Source organism: Haliotis rufescens, unplaced genomic scaffold, assembly GCF_023055435.1.
Source record: "Haliotis rufescens isolate VD_foot unplaced genomic scaffold, xgHalRufe1.0.p SCAF_10, whole genome shotgun sequence".
NCBI classification, from domain to species: domain Eukaryota; kingdom Metazoa; phylum Mollusca; class Gastropoda; order Lepetellida; family Haliotidae; genus Haliotis; species Haliotis rufescens.
The window spans coordinates 1142940-1165334 of NW_025963780.1; the positions used below are offsets into that span (position 1 = coordinate 1142940).

The 22395-nt window shown below is 41.8% G+C and overlaps 1 protein-coding gene across 1 annotated transcript; it reads right to left on the bottom strand.

Moving 5' to 3' along the window:
- Window positions 1–5181: 5181 nt before the first annotated feature.
- Window positions 5182–6309, bottom strand: LOC124145429 (kiSS-1 receptor-like). The gene has a single exon (XM_046515192.2). It carries the CDS (start codon window positions 6307–6309, stop codon window positions 5182–5184), a length of 1128 nt encoding a protein of 375 aa, XP_046371148.2.
- Between the last annotated feature and the right edge of the window lie 16086 nt (window positions 6310–22395).

The following is a 22395-nucleotide window of genomic DNA, read 5'->3' on the forward strand; positions in this document are numbered from 1 at the left end:
TTACAGTTTCGCAAACGTACCACTACCGCGATGGCATCGCCAATCTACGGTATACTAACAGTGCTATGCTACTGTGGTATTACTACCATCGTACCGCGGACGTATCGCATTGCCACCGCGAAGGGTTCGCGCAGAGTTCGCGAAGGAAAGTGGCAAATGCTATGAACAGTACGGGAAATGCGAAGAGAAAGAGCACCATTTTTACATTAGTACAGTAATGTGCCGATCTGTACATGTAAACTGTCGGAAAATATGTAGTCGTCAACAAAAAATGTCGCCGCTGCCTCATGAGTGAGTGACGTCCATGTTGCTGCTCTACAACGACCCAGTCTTCGTTACAGAAGGCGATCCTGTCGCTACTGATGGTATGTTAATCCTTAACTATGTGTGTTACCTGTGATGAATAATTAAGTTTAACTGATCATGACATAGAGATGCGACAATGTCCATGTGTATTTCAGAAAAGTGATATTGATGATAACGATACGGTATTTACTGCATGATATCGCTTGATAAGGATAAAAGGATATCCGGTTTTGAATTGTAATATAGTATTTTCTTGCGGAGCATGAGATTGGGGTGAGGCATGTCCAAAGAGCTTTAATCCTGCATGCCTCGACATCGAGGTGACGGTTTCTGAGAGGAGACAACGCGTCTAGAAAAACGACACCCCAATTTATTCAATACATGACCATTATTCAATAAAGAGTCAAATTCAGTGTGTTTTGCTTTTATGGAGGTATAAGCGTAAAAACAACATGTCCGAACACTATTTGTATTTACACAATGTGCACACAAGGTTTTTTGCACCTTTGTACCTCCAAAAAAAACCAAAACAAAACACAAAATGCAAAAATATTGCTTGGTCTGCAAAAAAAAACCCATGGAATTACTTGCAATTTCATGACGGAAGTGAACGGTGTGTGAGAAGTCTTACAGTTAGGTATTGGAATCTTCATTCTCATAACATCCTACAGCTCTGATGTTAAACTTTTACTGGCCATATTGTTGAAACATATATTCTCTGTCAGTTTTTGTGTATCATGAATTACGTGACAAAACAAATGAAACTGTAATGTCGCGCTGTGGCCTTAAATATCGAATAAAATGTCAGTATGTCTGTTCTGAGTGAAAAAAAACTTGAATTACCGGAACGCTTATGACAGGCAGTTTTTTCAAGGTTTCATTTTACTGAATTGAAAAAAAATAATTAGCTTGGGTATGTTGCATTCGGGATTCTAACACACGATCAGCCGAACCTGGTAGGAGTAAGGGAGCAGTAAATTATAGACAACAACCCATCCAACACTCCGACCGATCATGGTGCTTTAGTTCTTAGTGCCTTATAGGTTTTCATATTTGGTGCAAGTTAAGCATAAAGAACACACTCAAATAGGAATGCACTGCTAGATGTTGAATATTTGCCATTTGTAGGGTTATAATAACTATCATCAGTATTTTCGATGCAGCATCATTTCCAAGAATTCTAAAAAAAACGGTCAAACTTCCCTTTCCAGATGACACACAAAACAGTCAAATTCCCCTTTCCAGATAACTCACAAAACAGTCAAACTTCTCTTTCCAGATAACTCACGAAACAGTCAAACTTCCCTTTCCACATTATTCACAAAAAGTCAAACTTCCCTTTCAAGATTACTTACAAAAATTCAAACTTCTCTTTCCAGATAACTCACAATACAGTCAAACGTCTCTTTCCAGATAACTCACAAACGGTCAAACGTCTCTCTCCAGATAAACCACAAGACAGTCAAACGTCTCTTTCCAGATAACTCACAAAACAGTCAAACGTCTCTCTCCAGATAAACCACAAGACAGTCAAACGTCTCTTTCCAGATAACTCACAAAACAGTCAAACGTCTCTTTCCAGATAACTCACAAAACAGTCAAACGTCTCTTTCCAGATAACTCACAAAACAGTCAAACGTCTCTTTCCAGATAACTCACAAACAGTCAAACGTCTCTCTCCAGATAAACCACAAAATAGTTAAACGTCTCTTTCCAGATAACTCACAAAACAGTCAAACGTCTCTTTCCAGAAAACTCACAAAAAGTCAAACTTCCCTTTCCAGATAACTCACAAAACAGTCAAACGTCTCTTTCCAGATAACTCACAAAACAGTCAAACTTCCCTTTCCAGATAACTCACAAAACAGTCAAACGTCTCTTTCCAGATAACTTACAAAACAGTCAAACTTCCCTTTCCAGATTACACACAAAACAGTCGAACTTCCCTTTCCAGATAACTCACAAAACAGTCAAACTTCTCTTTCCAGATAACTCACAAAACAGTCAAGCTTCCCTTTCCAGATAACTCACAAAACAGTCAAACTTATCTTTCCACATAACTCACAAAACAGTCAAACTTCCCTTTCCAGATTACACACAAAACAGTCAAACCTCCCTTTCCAGATAACTCACAAAACAGTCAAACGTCTCTTTCCAGATAACTCACAAAACAGTCAAACTTCTCTTTCCAGATAACTCACAAAACAGTCAAACTTCTTTTTCCAGATAACTCACAAAACAGTCAAATTTCCCTTTCCAGATAACTCACAAAACAGTCAAACTTCTCTTTCCAGATAACTCACAAAACAGTCAAACTTCCCTTTCCAAATAACTCACAAAACAGTCAAACCTCTTTCCAAATAACTCACAAAACAGTCAAACTTCTCTTTCCAGATAACTCACAAAACAGTCAAACTTCCCTTTCCAGATTACTCACAAAACAGTCAGACTTCTTTTTCCAGATAAGTCCCAAAACAGTCAAACTTCCCTTTCCAGATTACTCACAAACCAGTCAAACTTCCCTTTCCAGATAACTCACAAAACAGTCAAACTTCTCTTTCCAGATAAGTCACAAAACAGTCAAACTTCCCTTTCCAGATTACTCACAAAACAGTCAAACGTTTCTTTCCAGGTAACTCACAAACAGTCAAACTTCTCTCTCCAGATAACTCACAAAACAGTCAAACTGGTCTGTATCGTTAACTCACAAACCAGTCAAGCTGTCTTCCTTTGCAGATACAATTAACTGATACACAATGCCTACAGCTCTTGTGAACCTCTTGTGTATCTTTTTATACTTTTCTCATCTTGGGATTCACATGTCAGGAACAAAAAAGTGACATTCTTTCCACTCTTACGCACTGCCCATAGATTACCAAAATTGGACAAGACAGATTTTCAATTTGTCATGATTAGAAAGGATGTTGAGCAAATGATGATAAAGTAGTTTGTTTTCAAATTGAAGCCGTGCAACCAAACTATCAAATTAAAGGACAGAGGACACGTCGAAGTCGTCAACAGGCTATCAGTTTTGACATTTTAAAGGTTTTCAAATTTCAGGCGCACTTCACAGAAATAGTAGAGCCATTAATCCTTAGCTTTAATTATAAGCAGTCAAAACTGAACATTGTAGCTGAGGTTTCAGTCCAAAATGTACATTGAAGGCTAGAGGTTTACTCGGTGCCAATTCATATTGTAAATGTATGTAAGAACTTTACTAGGTTTGTGTCGGGCAAACGGTTGGACCAGTCGTCTAAGGCGCCGCAATTCGCTGTGCAGAGTTGCGTCCCCTTGGCACGCCAGGAGACTGTGATTGTGAGTTCGAATCCCGGTTCGTTCTAATTATGTTCCGAGTTTGTCAGCACCATACTCGTGCTCGGGGGCTTCCCTCACACATTAAGCTGACACACCGTTATACTCGAATAGTGCTGCATTAAAGTCCAATTCACTTACTCACCCACGAGGTTGCAGCCTTAAGTTTACACAATACATTTTTCGATTAATGTCTTTAGTTTATTCTCTATTGCAAGTGTGAACTATACAAAGGTTAAACACCGATGGAGCACATTGTACGTTATATCGGTTGAGATTTTCTGTTGAAAAGATTTCCCATTACCTCGTGCGATTAAACAGAAGGGGCAGAGTTCTCAGCTCAGCTGGTTGCGTGTCATCGTAACCTACGATGTGGATGATTTGATTCTGTATAACACGATTATTTATAAGCCATCGTGATAAAGCTGGGCAGCAGCCTCCTATGGCAAATAGCATACATATACATTCATAAATTCACTCGCATTGAAGATAATAGCATCCGAATAATAATTACAATCCACAGTTTCTGAAGAGGAACTTGGACATTTTGTTAATGTATCGAAGTGACATTACTATGATTTGTTAATTAAACTAAGATCTTCCATATGTTGACTGTGGTTCCCATGTAGTCACAGGCGTCACAATTATATATGCAGACTTGCTTCCCTTAGGCGGACCAGAATCATATAATCGTGGGTTCGAATCCCAGTGTTATCCTTGATGTTGTTTCTAGGTTTGTCAACACCAGGGTCTGTGGGTTGCACCAAAGTCTAAAGCCTACATAATTATCATCCCCAGGGAACTTGACAGGCTGTGATATAACTGAAATACTATTCAAAGCGGTGTCGAACCAAGCTCATCCACTGACTGTTTCACTATATGGCAGTGGTAACGGCGGGAATATTGAAATAATTGTATTCACATCTTAGATTGTAGTCGAACCCACGTCCTTCAGTTTTATCAAAATTCAAAAAAATATATCGCCTCATCCGTTTTTTTTTTGGGGGGGTGGGGGGCACGGGTGGCCCAGTCGTCTAAGACGCCGCGATTCGCTGTGCAGAGTTGCGTGCCTTCGGACGCGCCAGAAACCTATGATTGTGGGTTCGAATCCCGATGCGCACCGATTGTGTTTCTAGGTTTGTCAGCACCATACCCGTGCTCGTGGGTTTAATTTCACCGAAGTGGTAAACGTCTGAGACCTGCATCACTTCGGGCTTTCCTCCCACATTAAGCTGACACGCCGTGATATAACTGTAATACTGTTAAAAGCGGCGTTAAACCCAACTCACTCACTAACCCATCCGTATTGTGGTGACATATTTACAATGAACGTTTCAACACTTGCCACAATATTTCATATTTATTTTGTTTAAAGGGATTTATATTTATAAATGAAAGTGACAACGAGGTTATGTTTAAATGGAAAATATTTCCAAGTGCGGTGAACCTTTACCACTCAAAATATTTGATCTGTAATGACCATTCGTGAAAAAATAATGTTATTTTGACATAGTTCAATAGACAAAATATAGGTCAGTTTCTAACATGACAACACACGACTGCTCACTTCTCTTGACTGCGATATCTGACCAGCGGTCGTTCAACGGAATCCCATATCAAAGCAGTGTTAAATCGTATTGACATGCGAGACGTCAACGTAACGTACTGGGCACCAGATTGACCTCGTTTTCGTTCTCGACAAAAGAGGACGTCGCGAAACTGCTTCCTGAACCGCCTTGCGCTGAACGAGTACAGATAAAAGTTCACGGCGTGGGTAGAATCGCACATGACGTAAGCGAGAGTGTCCAGAAGGTACACAATGGCTCCTTTCGTCGTGGTCATGGGGGCGGTCAAGGACGTTGAGAGGATGAGAAAGACGCAACGAGGAGTAGTGAGGAGGATCATTACAAACGCCGACGTCACTAGCATGACGGTAATTTGACGTTGCCGATACGACGTAAAATGGCCATTATCCTTGGCCTTACTTCGGTTTAGATACCTGCTTACCCTTCTAGACATCACAATCCCTGCAACGATGAGACTGTTGAAGAGCAAGAGTAAAGCAAAGGGTAGGATGGCATAGATCGCGACATTAATCCAGTACCAACATTCCGTGATGAACCCAACGTATTCTGCATGTACGCCACAGTAAGCTGCGTTGGGTGGCTCCGCGGGGACGTAATCAGTCGTCCAAAACAAATGAAGAAAAAGAGCTATCAAAGGAACCGTTATTCCTCCGACAACAATCAAAGACTTTTTGAAAGTCCAATTCTGACCAAGTTTCAAAGGGTACCACACTGCAGCGAATCTTTCCACGGACAAAGCTACAAGAATCCAGTTGCCAAGGGTGATGAGAAAGTTTCCACAAAAACCAAGAAATTTACATCCAAATGAACCGATGTCAACTCCATGATCTGTCAGAACAAATATGAGAAGCTTGATGACGATGGCGAGGTTGTCGACGATGGCGAGGAGGGCAATGTAGACGGTGAGAGACCTTGTTGGAGACATCTTGATGATTGTGATGATCGTTGCACTGTTGCCAGGAAACCCCAGGAAAAGGATGACCCACAGGTAATACGTCTCGATGTTGTACGCTACGTTATCAATAACTTTCCAGTTGCTGGCATCAGTGGCCTCCGTCGTTGATGACGTTGTGGAGTCGGTAAAGTTGAACGTTGTCGATGCCATTGTGGTGATCAGATTGTGACCCTGTAAACAATTACAAAGAAATATAATTCATACAACTAATTGGTGTATTTTACCAAAACACTATCCACAAGACTTCAGATGTGACAGGAAGGGTGACTTCAATTGTCCAATTGTCCCTTCAAGTTAAGCAAAATTCCAGACAATCAAGACCTGGCAAATTTGGTACTCTGTGACTGGTAAAAAGATTATTGCCTTTGTATATATGTCTCTGTAGACGTTACAACATACGAGGTAGCATCCTCTCAACTCTTTTTTTCTTGTACCTTCGCTATATGTTTTTTTAGTGTTGTTTGTTCTTTAACGCCGGAATATTCCAGCTATATGACGGCGGTCTGTAAATTAACGACACTGGACTCGTGAGCATCGATCCACGCAATTGGGATTGATGAGATGCACCAACCAAGTCAGCGAGCCTGACCACTCGATCCCGTAAGTCGCCTCTCACGACAAGCATAGTCGACTTTCATTTCAAGCATGGGTTGCTGAAGACCTATTCTACCCCGGTCTTCACGCCTGGACCAGACAATCCAGTGATTAATATCATGAGCATCGATCCACGCATTTGGGATCGATGACATGCATCAACCAAGTCAGCGAGCCTGACCAGCCGATCCCGTTAGTCGCCTTTTACGACAAGCATAGTCATCTCTTACGGCAAGCATGGGTTGCTGAAGACTTCTTGTGAATATGTACTTAATGTTCAGCAAACGTCATGTACTGTTACTATTCATAGTGAACCCGTTAGTCGCCTCTTACGACAAGCATGGGTTGCTGAATCCCACCATCACTATATGATATATGACTAATATATATTTACTAATTATCTAATTTTAATATTATATTACTAATAACTGATTCATAAACACATGCTCATTACATATCCGTGATCGTGCAGTGGTCTTCTTGTTAAGACTAAAGCTAAGCGCCACACACAGCGGTAATATCAAACAGGAAGGACATGCTCAGCCAAAACCTGAGGGGACGAGGATGCCGAAGTCATCTGTCCACAGTTGCGCGACAGAGTCGTGTCGGAAACGAATGTATGTTAAAATCCAGGATCGATCCCGATTATATTACGTTTACCCACCAGCATCGTAGCTTTCAGCCAAAGGGGTAAACGTCTGAGACCTGCATCACTTTGAACTTTCTTCTCCCATCAAGCTGACACGCCGTGATGTAAGTGAAACAGTGTTCTAAGCCGCGTTCAACCAAACTCACTTACATGGCGTGGATATGACACGGATCAAGATTGAATCGAATTGAGGCGTGGGTGTAGGCTGTTCGTGAACTGCTTCGAAACGGCACCAGTATTGCATTTGTCTTGCGAAAGGTGCACCAGAATGGGTCAATACGGCAGCATATAAATTTATAATCCATATGTTCATCATCCTTTGTGAACAAAACTGCACTTGAATATCACCCTGGAATATGACATACTCAAACAATTATTCAAATTCTACTGAATAACGGCAGGTCTGAAAATAGTACAACAAAAGTTCACTAAGTCAAGACGCAGTTGGTTGGTTTGTTGTTTAACCTTAACCTTGCAGTTGTCGTTTTCGTCAACATGGCGCCGTATCTGTAACCCTGTTGAGTCTTAGACTATTATGTACCCCTTCCACAGTGAGACATCGGTAACACACACACACACACACACACACACACACACACACACACACACACACACGCTTCTATAGGTTTCTATCGCCTGAGAGGCTATACAACCACGGAAAATGTTACATCGAGTGATCATGACGTTAGGCCACACAAACATGTTTATTATGAATTCCAGATTGAAACTTTGGCAAGGTGACCAATCTGTCTTTTACAAACAGCGAATGAAATTTGGGTTGGGTTGGGTTGGTTTGTTGTTTAACGCCGCAATCAGCAGTATTCCAGCTATTTGACGGCGGTCTGTAAAATAATGTAGACAGATGCTGTACGTTCCAGTATTAGTATTATAGTATAGTGTTGTTTATTCCATATAAGTTATCATAAGGATGACAGTACATCAGGTATAACATCTTGTGAATATGGTGGTGGTTTGGTGGTTTGTTGTTTAACGCCACACTCAACAGTATTCCAGCTATATGACGGCGGTCTGTAATTTATCGAGTCTGGACCAGACAATCCAGTGATTGACATCATGAGCATCGATCCACGCAATTGGGATCGATGACATGGATCAACCAAATCAGCGAGCCTGACCACCCAATCCCGTAAGTCGCCTTTTACGACAAGCATAGTCGCCTTTTACGACAAGCATTGTCGCCTTTTACGGCAAGCATGGGTTGCTGAAGACCTGTTCTACCCCGGAATCTTCACGGATCTCTTCACTGGTGACCTTGTATATACGGGTCAGCGAATGAGAGATGACACCAGGGACTAGATAGTGGAGTTAGTATATAAAATAACTCTATTTGAAGATAAAAACCTAAAATGTGAAAAGTAGGAATGGCTGAATTCGGAACCTCTAAAGCAAAGCAAGGACCGGCTAGATTTAAAATTATCCGCACGGCGATGAGGGAAATGCTTTATTTAATACTTTTACGTTGTTGTAGTTTTCAATATATACTTCGATAAAAACGAAATTCGCATAAAACACAAGTGCTTGTGGGTATCTCAGACATCTTATCTTGAAAATAAATAAATTTCCTCTTTTTTTTTCGGCACAAATGTACCTTTCAAACGCGGAAGAGGTCATGCTCATGTGGTTGCAAATTCATTTTTTACCTAAGACTTCATTAAACCAGTTTATTTTTACATAAAATTACCAAGCCACAGATTATTTTTAACAAACTGTAGCAGAAATGCGTGATGGTTAAATAGACATTATCACATTCAACAACAGTTCTTTCAGTTTTTAATAACATAACAAAACTCATTACTCTCTATACTATCTTCATCTCCTTAGTTTATAAGTCACATGACAAGCACGTGTTTAATTTAAAATACTCTGGATACCTGCAATTGTGCTTTGGCAAATATCGCTAAGATTGTCCATGAACTCGATATCGTACTCTTCAACGTACAACATCAACGCTAACATCTCGAATATAGGCCGAAACAGATTACACTCTCCGCAACATCATATCGATATTGGCTGATTGGAGTTGGAGCCGATTGTTGCATGTCTGTAGGTCCCAAAGCGCGGAAGGGTCCGACCCCTAACTGCTCTAAGGTAGAAACGTTCCTGCAGAATCCGATTCAAATCTTAAAAAAAGATTCAAACCCAAATTGCAAAATGATCCGAACAAAAACGCCATGGTATCCGAGCCAAATCCCGAGTGAGTGGAAATCAGTAATTTCAGCCGTAGCAACGCTAAGATAGTCAGTGATTGTTTTTGTATTGGAAGAATGAAATAAAGTACGAGTACAGTAAACGACGTTTATAACAAACACTCTTATAACGAACTGACCGATAAAACAAACTTATTTCTTAGTCCGGGCCATTTGTGGTATATATGCTTATAACGAACTGCGGTTATTACGAACTAGGGTTAGTGGTCCCTTTTTGTTCGTTATAACTGTAGTTTACTGCTTATGTGTTGAACTGGCGAACGATTAATATATACATGCATGTTCTACAGTCAAGTCAAATGTATTTTGCCAATTGGCTATGTAGTATTATAGAAATAGCAGAAGTAACATCATGGGAAATCGCAGTAAAACAGATAATGTATGTTGAAGATAAGTATGTTGTATGATGGACGTTTTTCAAAAGGTACACATCAAACATTATGACGTCACGACTCAGGCCTTCCAGTCAGCGAGTGTCCAATCAGATGTCTAGATTCGTTAACGAAAAACACTTATTGAGTAGCGCGTTGCTGACTCTCCGTGCTATGTCTGCATATACTGAAATGGAATGAGGGAGTGAGTGAGTTGGGTTTAACGCCGCTTTTGACAGTATTCCAGTGATATCACGGCGTGTCAGCTTAATGTGGGAGGAATGCCCGAAGTGATGCAGGTCTCAGACGTTTACCACTTCGGTGAAACCCACGAGCACGGGTATGGTGCTGACAAACCTAGAAACATAATCGGGGCGAAACGGGATTCGAACCCACAATCATAGGTTTCTGGCTTGCCCAAGGGACGCAACTCTGCTCAGCGAATTGCGGCGCCTTAGACGACTGGGCCACCGTGCCCCCAGAAATGGAACGAGAATGACGTACCCAACTCATCGATTTCTCTCACACAAACATTCACCAGCTCGCTTATGTTTTGTCTCTGTATTCATGTTCTTAAGAAATATCTAGTAGTACCAAAAGCAGAGTCGAATGTACGATTCCGACTATTTCATGAGCATGTGTTTATAAATCACTATCAAACAGTGACGATACCATGTGTTCGCGAAAGGGTGTGCTTATTCTAAATACGGGAACAGATGGTACCCAGATTGTACCCATGTGGGGAATCGAACGCGGGTCTTTTTAAATAATAGGCAACCCCACCGCTCCCCTGACGTCACGGTTCTTTGAAATCTTAGTAAAAGGAGCACGCTCAAATCTACCTCAAAAGTTGTGAAATGTAGACAATGTAGAGACCAGTGACCTCTTTCAATGTCCAACAACTTATTTATTATACTGAATTTATATATGATGTATGATGAATTTACGAATAATATCGAGAAATGTCCATTAAATTATCCTTTCAGAGTAAAACACAATTTCTCGTTTGAGGAGAGAGAAGCACCAGCGGGAATTAACAATAATTCTATTGTTATCAAAAAGGCCGATAAAGGTGGAGCTGTGTTCATTATGGATTCTGCAAATTATGAGTGTACAAAAAACAGTGTCCAGCTATTTCAGTGAGTGAGTGAGTGAGTTTGGTTTTATGCCGCTTTTAGCAATATTCCAGCAATATCACGGCCAGAAAAGGGCTTCAGAGAGAGAGAGAGAGAGAGAGAGAGAGAGAGAGAGAGAGAGAGAGAAACCATCTAACATAGTACGAGCGAGTGACTGAGTGGTTGGTTTTAACAGTATCTGGGGTTCCAACGTCCTCATTGGACGACTAGAGAACCCGTAACCTCCAAATGGAAACCTCCAAATGGAATTACACAATGATTTTGCAATAACAACATGAATAATAATCCTAGGCTAATTACCAAAATGAATTTTGTTCAGGCGCATCGAGTATGGACCAGACAATCCAGTGATTGTCATCATGAGCATCGATCTACGCTATTGAGATACATGCATCAACCAAGTCAGCCAGTCTGAAAACCCGACCCCGTTAGTCGCCTTTAACGACAAGCATATCGCCTTTTACGGCAAGAATGGGTTGCTGAAGAACTATTCTACCTCGGGTCTTCACGGGTCACGTCATGCCTGCACACACACATTATTCCGTTATAAACAACCGTTAATCTGGACACGTGTCAACCCGAGCTAATTGACTGGACACTGCACCGTCCGGAATAACGGGATTTCATTGTACAAGTATCTCTTATAGATATACAATGTATCACTTGTGTTCGGAACACTTAACAGGCGGAATACTGTATTCCAGCCATAACGTTTAAAATCCGAAGCAAGATTGATACAAACATGAACACATTCTATTCAATGTAATACGTAATAATTACGAATCGACGTTCCTCGCGTTTCCTCGAATCCCAATGTCGTAGATCGATGCTTATGATGTCAATCACTGGATTGCCTGACCCTAGACTCATGTATTTACAGACCGCCGTAATATAGCTGGAACATTGCTGAGTGCGGCGTTAAACAACAAACAAACAAATCATATTTTGTAAGAGTCAGTCAGATTATACAGTATCTCCACGTTCTTTTGGCTAATTGCTTTTCACGTTATTTCATTAAAACACTGATATCGCAAGTATCCAAGGCATGCAAGTAAAGAAGGACTACTTACTTACATTGACAGTGAGGAGATGGCAAGATGAAGTCAGCTCTCAAAGACGCCAGAACTACATGTGTTCACACAATCGATCACAGTCGCGACTCTGTCGGGTCTTATTGAACAGGATCCCCGGAGGGCCACACGGATCAGGCGTTGCTTCTTCTGCTGTAGCAGGGGTTTATTGCGAAATAAATAAATAAATAAATAAATCATGTGCTTATATGCATCAATCAATCAATCAATCAATCAAGCATGTGCTTATATGCATAAATAAATAAATAAATAATGTGCTTATATGCATAAATAATAAATAAATAAATAATGTTTCAGAGCATGTGTTTATATGCATAACATAACATAACCGCTTTTCTCCATCTTTCTTTTAACTCCATCGTCGTATATGTGTTTATGTGTTCAAGTGACGTGCGGAGCTTGCTGAACACATAAAGCTGACACGCCATGATCTAAATGGAATACTTTGCAGTGTTAAACCTAACTCACTAACTCACACATGGTTCAGATGATGTCAGACGAGCAAAGACCCGTTAATCATGTATTTGTATAACTACATAGCTGAACACATTCAAAATCGTTACTTATTTTGTTGCTTAAATGTACCACAAAGCAAAAAATTACGACATCGTCTACAACGGATGGAGAATATCCTCACACATCGAACACCCGAATTTTGGATAATGTTTCAAATTTACAATTTCCTTGTTTTTTCGCAAATATAAACTGTCATTGCAAGAAAAAAACCAGTCTTGATTATCCGCCGAAACAGATTCCATTTAGCGTAAAGGCTCAATATGAATAAGCCACTAAAATCAGTGATGATACTTGATGCTCACGGAAAAGATTATCATGTCAGGACCCGTGAAGATCCAGGGTAGAATAGGTCTTCAGCAAACCCATGCTTGCCGTAAAAGGCGACGATGCTTGTCATGCGAGGCGACAAACGGGATCGGGTGGTCAGGCTCGCTGACTTGGTTGATGCATGTCATCGATCCCAATTGCGTGGAGACCCGTGAAAATTCCGGGGTAGAATAGGTCTTCAGCAACCCATGCTTGCCGTAAAAGGTGAATATGCTCGTCGTAAAAGGCAACTAACGGGATCGGGTGGTCAGGCTCGCTGACTTGGTTGATGCATGTCATCGATCCCAATTGCGTGGATCGATGCTCATGATATCAATCACTGGACCGTCTGGTCCAGACTCAATTATTTACAGACCGCCGTCATATAGCTGGAATATTGCTGAGTGTGGCGTTAAACAACAAACTTACCAACCAACCAATTGCCTGGATCGATGCTCATGATATCAATCACTGGATTGTCTGGTCCAGACTCGATTATTTACAGACCGCAGTTAGATAGCTGGAATATTGCTGAGTGCGGCGTTAAACAACCAACCAACGAACCAATTGCATGGATCGATGCTCATGATGTCAATCACTGGATTGTCTGGTCGAGACTCGATCATTTACAGACCGAGGTCATATAGCTGGAATATTGCTGAGTGCGGCGTAAAACAACCAACCAACCAACCATCATCATGTCATGCCCTATCAGCACCCGCCAGTCACACATAAAAACGCTCTCGTTCCCCGTATGACCCTCCACATATCAACTGATGTCAAAATGCTAAAATTTACAACCGTCGACGGCAACCAATAACCTGCTGAGATTTATTGATCACGGTTCGCATATATTAATGATCAAAATAAGCATGTCTTGGAAAGATTTGGGGACACATCCATAAACTGAAAGCTACGAGCTTGTACCTTTGTCCTGTGCTCAAGACAATTACCGAACTTAATTGACAAGGAGCGATAGTGTTGAGAAGTGGTTAGTGCCCTTCCAATGAGGCTATTTCCAGAATAAACAGCCAGACTCTTGCAGACAAGTGTCAGCATAAGCACTGTATTGGGATAATGTGCCAGTTGATGACAATAATTATTGGCGGCCTTTACATTTCTCTAGTGCAATGTGGCCTGACAGATTAATGGTTTGGCATCAAGGGCATTCATCCTGCCTCATCAATGTGTCGCAAATTCAATCATCTGCATTGGATATATCCTAATTTTGGATAATGTTTCAAATTTACAATTTCCTTGTTTTTTTCGCAAATATTAACTGTCAATGCAAGAAAAAAACCAGTCTTGATTATCCGCCGAAACAGATTCCATTTAGCGTAAAGGCTCAATGTGAATAAGTCACTAAAATCAGTGATGACACTTGGTGCTCGCGGAAAGGGTTATCATGTCCTGTACCCGTGAAGTTCCGGGGTAGAATTGGTCTTCAGCAACCCATTCTTGCCGTAAAAGGCGACGATGCTTGTCGTACGAGGCGACTAACGGGATCGGGTGGTCAGGCTTGCTGACTTGGTTGATGCATGTCATCGATCCCAATTGCGTGGATCGATGCTCATGATATCAATCAGTGGATTGTCTGGTCCAGACTCGATTATTTACAGACCGCCGTCATATCGATCATCTGTCGATCATCTGCAGTGGATAACCCCACAACCTTCTGGTTATATTTGGCTAAACAGAAGAGCTACCCCAATCGTCTGAGGCTTTGCAATTCGATGTGCAAAGTTGCCCTCCTCGGTCCTGCCTACATAGAGAATACTACACTCATTCTCGTTAGATACCATTTTTACGAAACGAGTGGACTTTCTATGGTATCTGACCGAGCGAAAGCGAGATCATATAACATAGAAAGTTCACCAGTTTCGCAAAAATGGTATCTAACGAGAATGAGTGTGGTATTTTATTTATTACCAACGTAAATACATAACAACTTTTGTTCGTTGGCAGACCAAACTAAAACCGGTTGGAAAATCTAGTTGCGCATGAATATTGATATATGCCTAAATATGGGCATTGTTGACATTCCTCTGCATACGCATTAACAACATGCGCCTGCAGTTGTGTTTGCAAACATAACACCACCGACGCTCAAGATCCTTTAGGATGAATTTCTTCAACTTATGAGAATTCAAGCGCCATGTTGTTAGTACGTAGGACACCTATAAGAAAATTTGAAAAGTCACATTAGCGCCGCTTTTTGAATATCGGACCAACAGTCGGTCATTCGCACTACCGGGGTCCCGTCTGTGCATTCATAATGGTTCGGTTTCCTTGATCTATCAGCTGAATTTATATCATATCCGTACCATTTTGGAAGAGGGAAATCAGAGTGTTCGCCAAAGACATTCGTATTTAATGTACCACCCTTTACTGAAGACGTGAAAATCAACACGCTCAAGTCTGCTTGCATGTCAGCTTCGAACGAAGGGCAACTTCAATACCGGAATAAGAAAAGACAACCCTGACCTACTCAGCGTTTTACGCTAGAGATAGGGAATGTTATTGTTCACCTTTGGGATATTTTGGGCCACATAATCAGAAATCAGGCACACTTCGACGGCGTTTTCGAATGATTTGTATCGGAAATGTTCGCTTTGAGTGATCTGGTTGTGCAGTCGTGAACAAACAACTCCGAAACAGTGCCACAAAATACGCTTCGACGAGGACACTGAATGCACAACCGGATTATCCCAAATAAGTCTAGATATCTGTCCATATAGTTTAAACTGACTTCATTTCACCACGCTTATCCTCTTACGTTAAATCAAATTGGAAATTGCGAAAGTAGTCGGGTGCGTCACGCTCATTGGGACCCTCGATCTATTGAACCGTATTCGTACATTGTAAATGGATATAGCTCGATTATATAATGTCTGTGGAAGCACAATGCATAACTTATATAGGATGCAAACCGAATTTGATGCGTGTGACTATCTTGTTTGATTTAATAAAGTGTTTGTTAATATCCCTCGTTCACATGAGATTGCTTCAGTTCTGCCTTTTAGTTGCAAAATGAATGACGTCTCGCTATTTTTTATGAATGAAAAAAGTAGTCCCGGTGTGACAGAGGTCACGGTTATCCAATCAAAACGAATAAAACAAGGTCAACCTTGTACGACACACGTGTGACGTACAGATTTAGTATCTTACCACCTCTATCTTTACTACGTGTGTAATAAAACCCAATACGTCGCCCAAATTATATTACTGGGTTTGTCAGCACCATACCCGTGCTCGTGGGTTTCACCAAAGAAGTGAATGTCTAACGCCTGCATCCCTTTGTATTTGGGCTTTCGTCCAACATCAAGCTGACACGCCGTGATGTGACTGAAATAATGTTAAAGCAAATTCACTTACTCACTCGAGACCAATATAATCAAACCACCCTGAAGCATTACGACATCATCCTGTGAGTCTCGGCTCTAACGCAGTCTGAACGCCGAAACTATAACCTTAATGTGGGCCCAGATGGAGAGAGCCCCACCAATTAAACATTTGTATTAAATATACTCTAATCACAGCCCTTTACAAAAAAGCACTGATCTACCTTTTGATCGTATGGCGGAAGTGATAGCGATTGAAAAGTGAAACGTTTGGGCGTTGGGTAGCAATGATGATGATGATGATGATGATGTTTGTTGTTTAACGCCGCACTCAGCAATATTCCAGCTATAGGACGATGGTCTGTAAATAATCGAGTGATTGACATCATGAGCATCGATCCACGCAATTGGCATACGATGACATGCATCAGCCAAGTCAGCGAGCCTGACCACCCAATCCGTTTAGTCGCCTCTTACGACAAGCATAGTCGCTTTTTTACGGCAAGCATGGGTTGCTGAAGACCTATTCTTTGTTGGCACCACAAGCCAGTGAACCAAAAGTGTGTGAAAGAGGTATCCAGTGACATGAAGTGTAGTAACGGACCAAGGTGGATGGGTGTTCCTGTTAAAGGTTAACTCCATGCTTACAAATAAGAATAGTAACGCGGGGCCTGCGGTGATCTAAAAAAGCAATCAGTTATCAAAATAACGGGGGTAATGCAGGAGAAAAACTAGTAATATGAGGGCTTTGATGAAAACGATGAGTACACAGAACCCTCTATAGCTCATCCACAGGTTGGCCTGTGGCCAATCGTAGCAGGACTATTTGAAGCATGAACCATTTTATTTACCGACACATGGTGAACCTAAAAGAAGCACTCATACGTCAAGGCAAATAATGCAAAGATGTGGCAACATTTCTAGCACTTGGAGACACAGGCAATTATGTCCTGCAGCGATAAGTCTACATTAGCAAAGGTTGTTGCTTGTTTGGTTTGTTGTTTAACGCCGCACTCAGCAATATTCCAGCTATATGACGGCGGTCTGTAAATAATCGAGTCTGGACCAGACAATCCAGTGATTGACATCATGAGCATCGAACCACGCAATTGGGATACGATGACATGCATCAACTACGCCAGCGAGCCTGACCACCCGATCCCGTTAGTTGCCTCTTACGACAAGCGTTGTCACCTTTTATTGCAAGCATGGGTTGCTGAAGACCTATTCTACCCCGGATCTTCACGGGGCATTAGAAAGAAATCAGGATGACAAAGTTAAGAGATTCAATGCAGAGGAAAACAGTGGTAGGTTTAATGACACAGAGCCATATAAGTCAACTATGTACATCTGTTTGTTTGGTTGTTGTTTAACGCCGAAATCAGCAATCTTTCAGCTTTTTGACGGCGGTCTGTAATTATTCGAGTCTGGAGCAGACAATCCAGTGATTGATGTCATGAACATCGATCGACGCAATTGGCATTCGATAACATACGTTAACAAAGTCAGCGAGCCTGACCACCCGATCCCGTTAGTCGACTCTTACGACAAGCATAGTCGCCTTTTACGGCAAGCATATGTTGCTGGAGACCTGTTCATACAGCCAGAATATATATTGAGGTGTTGTTCCTTGGCATTCCCTGAAGTAAACAGACACATGCTTCAACTTTCAACAAGACTAAACACGTTAAAAGACTGCTTACATCGAGGATCGATCAGCGTACCGTTTCCCATCTTGAGATCGACAAACAAATGTCTGTAAATGCATGTACAATAACTGTTGACTTTCTTCAGGGTAACTGAAATAATTACACAGTGACAGTGATGCATCATGTTTACAAGTTAACGGTACTCTGAATCCTTAAAAATGAAGCAAAGTCGATATGAGGCAGATTAGATCTAGAGCCTATTCAGATCACGCTATGGTATCTGGTAGTCAAGATGTCTCCCCGGTGGTATGTGTCAAAGTCACTACCGTCCGTTTGGATTTAGTTCAAGTCAGGATTGGTTGATGCATGTCATCGTATCTAACTTGTGTAGATCGATGCTCATGATATCAATCACGGAATTGTCTGGGTCAGACTCGATTATTTACAGGCGGCGGTCACTTAGCAGCGTGCAGCGTTAACCAACCAACAAACTTCAAGTTCAAATATAGCGTGAGTCGTACTTTAACAAGGCATCGGTATTGTCCCAGGAACTACAAAATATAACGTGAAAATCCGGAGTTACATGATATTGCTTGTATCTTTGTCTAACACTGAAACAGCCATGGTTCATTTTAGTCAAATCTTACTAACAGCATACCTTTCTGGGGATAAATTCTCTAGGAAATCCTAATTGTGGAATCGGTACGTACGGACCTCATCCTACGACACAGTGCCTATTACCATCAGACACTAACCCAATAGAAATAAGCACACATCACTGATTCGTGAATAAAACTGACACTAATCATCAACATATGTCAATTATCAATGGACAGTTTGAATATCCAAGGCCGTATTGCTGACCAGACTGACGCAAACGTTCAAGGAGAAAGACAAGTTGGACATATTCCTGTTGCACATGTGCAGGCGACTATGATGCTTCGAAGAACACAAATAGCGTCACAGGAGTGTTTATTTCTTGCTGTTTAAAGCCACACTCAACAATATTCTAGATACAAGACAACGGTCTGTGAAAGATCGAGCCTGGACCAGACAATCTAGTGATTGACATCATGAGCATCGATCAATGTAGTTGGGATAAGATGACATGCATCAACCATGTCAGCGAGCCTGACCACACGATCCCGTTAGTCGCCTCTTCGGCAAGCAAGGGTTGCTGAAGACCAATTCTAACTCGGGTCTTCACTGGTGACCTTGTATACAGAGATATAAATATAAACAATATACACCTGCATCTACCGGCCGAGAGAAATAAGTTGATCGATCAGCAGGTCATGGTACGAATCCTTGGGTCGCCATGATACTTAGCCTTGAGACCCGTGAAGATTCCGGGGTAGAATAGGTCTTCAGCAACCAATGCTTGCCGTAAAAGGTGACTATGCTTGTCGTAGAAGGCGACTAATGGGATCGGGTGGTCAGGCTCGCTGACTTGGTTGATGCATGTCATCGATCCCAATTGCGTGGATCGATGCGTATGATGTCAATCATTGGATTGTCCGGTCCAGACTCGATTATTTACAGACCGCCGTCATATAGCTGGAATATTGCTGAGTGCGGCGTCAAACAACAAACCAACCAACCAACCAACTTAGCCTTGACTTACAGCACCATACCCCAGCTCGTGGGTTTCACGACCAACGCCGATTTGGTTTCTTCTCCAGATGAAGATGACACACTGTGATTTAGCAGTTCAGATGTTCCAAATGGCGTTAAACACAACTGACTCGTTATCACACACATATGAGGTGAAATGGAGTTTAACGCCGGGTCCAAGATTATTTCACTTATATAGTGACGTGCTTAATGTATACTTACTCCGAGCCGACCAGTCCTTGTTTTAGCCCCTAAATGTCGAGCGCCAGACAGGGTAGCAACAAGAACCATCTTTTAACGTCTTTTGGTATGACGTTCTCCGGGCGGACGCTCTACCACTAGACAACAGAGGCGGTCACACACATATGAACTTTTCAGCGTTGATATGAAATAGTTTAAGACATAAAGAATTTCTTGCTGTTAATATGCCGTACGTATTATGTTGAAAGATTGCATGGATTTTTGCGGGGGGAGATTATAAAAGCGTATATCCATTTGAAATTAATGTGTATCCCGCTTAGCATCTGATAACTGAAATCGATGGACATCTCACAGATTGCAGTTTTTCATTCTTAAGTGTAAACATTCCCTTCACCTGTCTCGCGATATGGGCAATCAATTTCGGACGTTCCCTCCCAACATACAACACCACTGACTCGTCAAACCTCATCACAATGATGTACGAAACGCCACAAATAGCAACTGAAGCCAACTCCTGGTGTGGTAATAACCGTGGTAATGATGTTCCATATTTTTCACCCCACTATACAAACAACCTTGCAGCCGCATCCCTCGACAAACACACTCTACGCGTCCCTATTACGGAGTTTGACATTTGGAATACAAGACACTACACCCCGCGGCAAAAACCCCATTAGAATCCAGCTTCGATGACCAAGGGCCGATAACTTTTGATCACGGGCCTGTCAGATGCGATTCAGTTTCAGCGAGTCCTCCCGTCTCACTTGTCGATCGTGTAACTGAAATCGATTTCTAGTTCCGTTGATCAGTATGTTTTTTAAGATGTGTGTTTCTGTTGCCATTTCCCCTCCCCTCCTTTCAATGGGAAGCACTCGCTGACTTGGCTGTCATCGATCCCAACGCTCATGATATCAATCACTGGATTGTCTTCTCCTGACCTCATTATTTAAAGACCGCCGTCATATAGCTGGAATATTGCTGAGTGCGGCGTTAAACAACAAACATCATCATAAATTGGGATACGATGACATGCATCAACAAAGTCAGCGAGCCTTGCCACCGTCAGTTAGTCGCCTCTTACGACAAGCATTGTCGCCCTTTACGGCAAGCATGGGTTGCTGAAGACCTCCTCTACCCCGGATCCTCACGGGTCCAGCTCAAATGGAGTGAAATGGAACATCTGACAATACAAGTATTATCAGATTTCATAAAACTGTCTATCCAAAATTAAATATTTCCTAATGCGCTCTGGGTTTTCAGTTTTTCCCCTGACCGTGCCCATCAAGTATCTTTGAAAGTGTTCCACACTAACAGAAGCGCACGTTAAAGGAACGTCTTTGTTTCATATATCAGCGGGTGTTGCTGGTTTGACATGGATGACCATGACGTCCGATGCGGTGGGTCACGAGGCTGCGACTTAATATTGCCCAGGTTCATAGCAGTCCCACTAACCCCCGGATTGTATAATTAGCATGTGTGTGACAGTCGTGCGTCAGGTTGATGGATCTGCCAACACCTGGAATATCATCAGCCATGCTAGTTTCACGCAACAGGTGTTTGGGACATTGAGAAGCAGTTTTCACTCCTTCCGTGCTGTTCTGGGGAATACAGTGATATGTCGTGATCTCCATTTGAGAGCTTCGCTTTTGCATACAGCGCTGAAGGCGGGAAAGAAAGAGCGATTGTCACTTAGCGGGAGCGTATGCCTTTGTGAGATGGAATACCAGTATAAGGGTGTTATGAATAGTTTCAGTCAGCGAGAGTTTGGGAGGTTGTTACTGGTTATGATTGTCATGATGTGATGGTGATTGTGATGGAGATTGTGAGGGTGATAGTGATGGAGATGGTGATGGAGATTGTGATGGTGATGGTGATTGTGATGGAGATTGTGATGGAGATGTTGATGGAGATTGTGATGGTGATTGTGATGGAGATTGTGATGGAGATTGTGATGGTGATTGTGATTAGGATGGTGATTGTGATTGTGATTAGGATGGTGATTGTGATGGTGATTGTGATTAGGATGGTGATTGTGATGGAGATTGTGATTAGGATGGTGATTGTGATGGAGATTGTGATTAGGATGGTGATTGTGATGGAGATTGTGATTAGGATGGTGATTGTGATGGAGATTGTGATTAGGATGGTGATTGTGATGGAGATTGTGATTAGGATGGTGATTGTGATGGAGATTGTGATTAGGATGGTGATTGTGATGGAGATGTTGATGGAGATTGTGATGGTGATTGTGATGGAGATTGTGATGGAGATTGTGATGGTGATTGTGATGGTGATTGTGATGGTGATTGTGATGGAGATTGTGATGGAGATTGTGATGGTGATTGTGATGGTGATTGTGATGGTGATTGTGATGGAGATTGTGATGGAGATTGTAATGGTGATTGTGATTATGATGGTGATTGTGATTAGGATGGTGATTGTGATGGAGATTGTGATTAGGATGGTGATTGTGATTGTGATTGTGATTAGGATGGTGATTGTGATGGAGATTGTGATTACGATGGTGATTGTGATGGAGA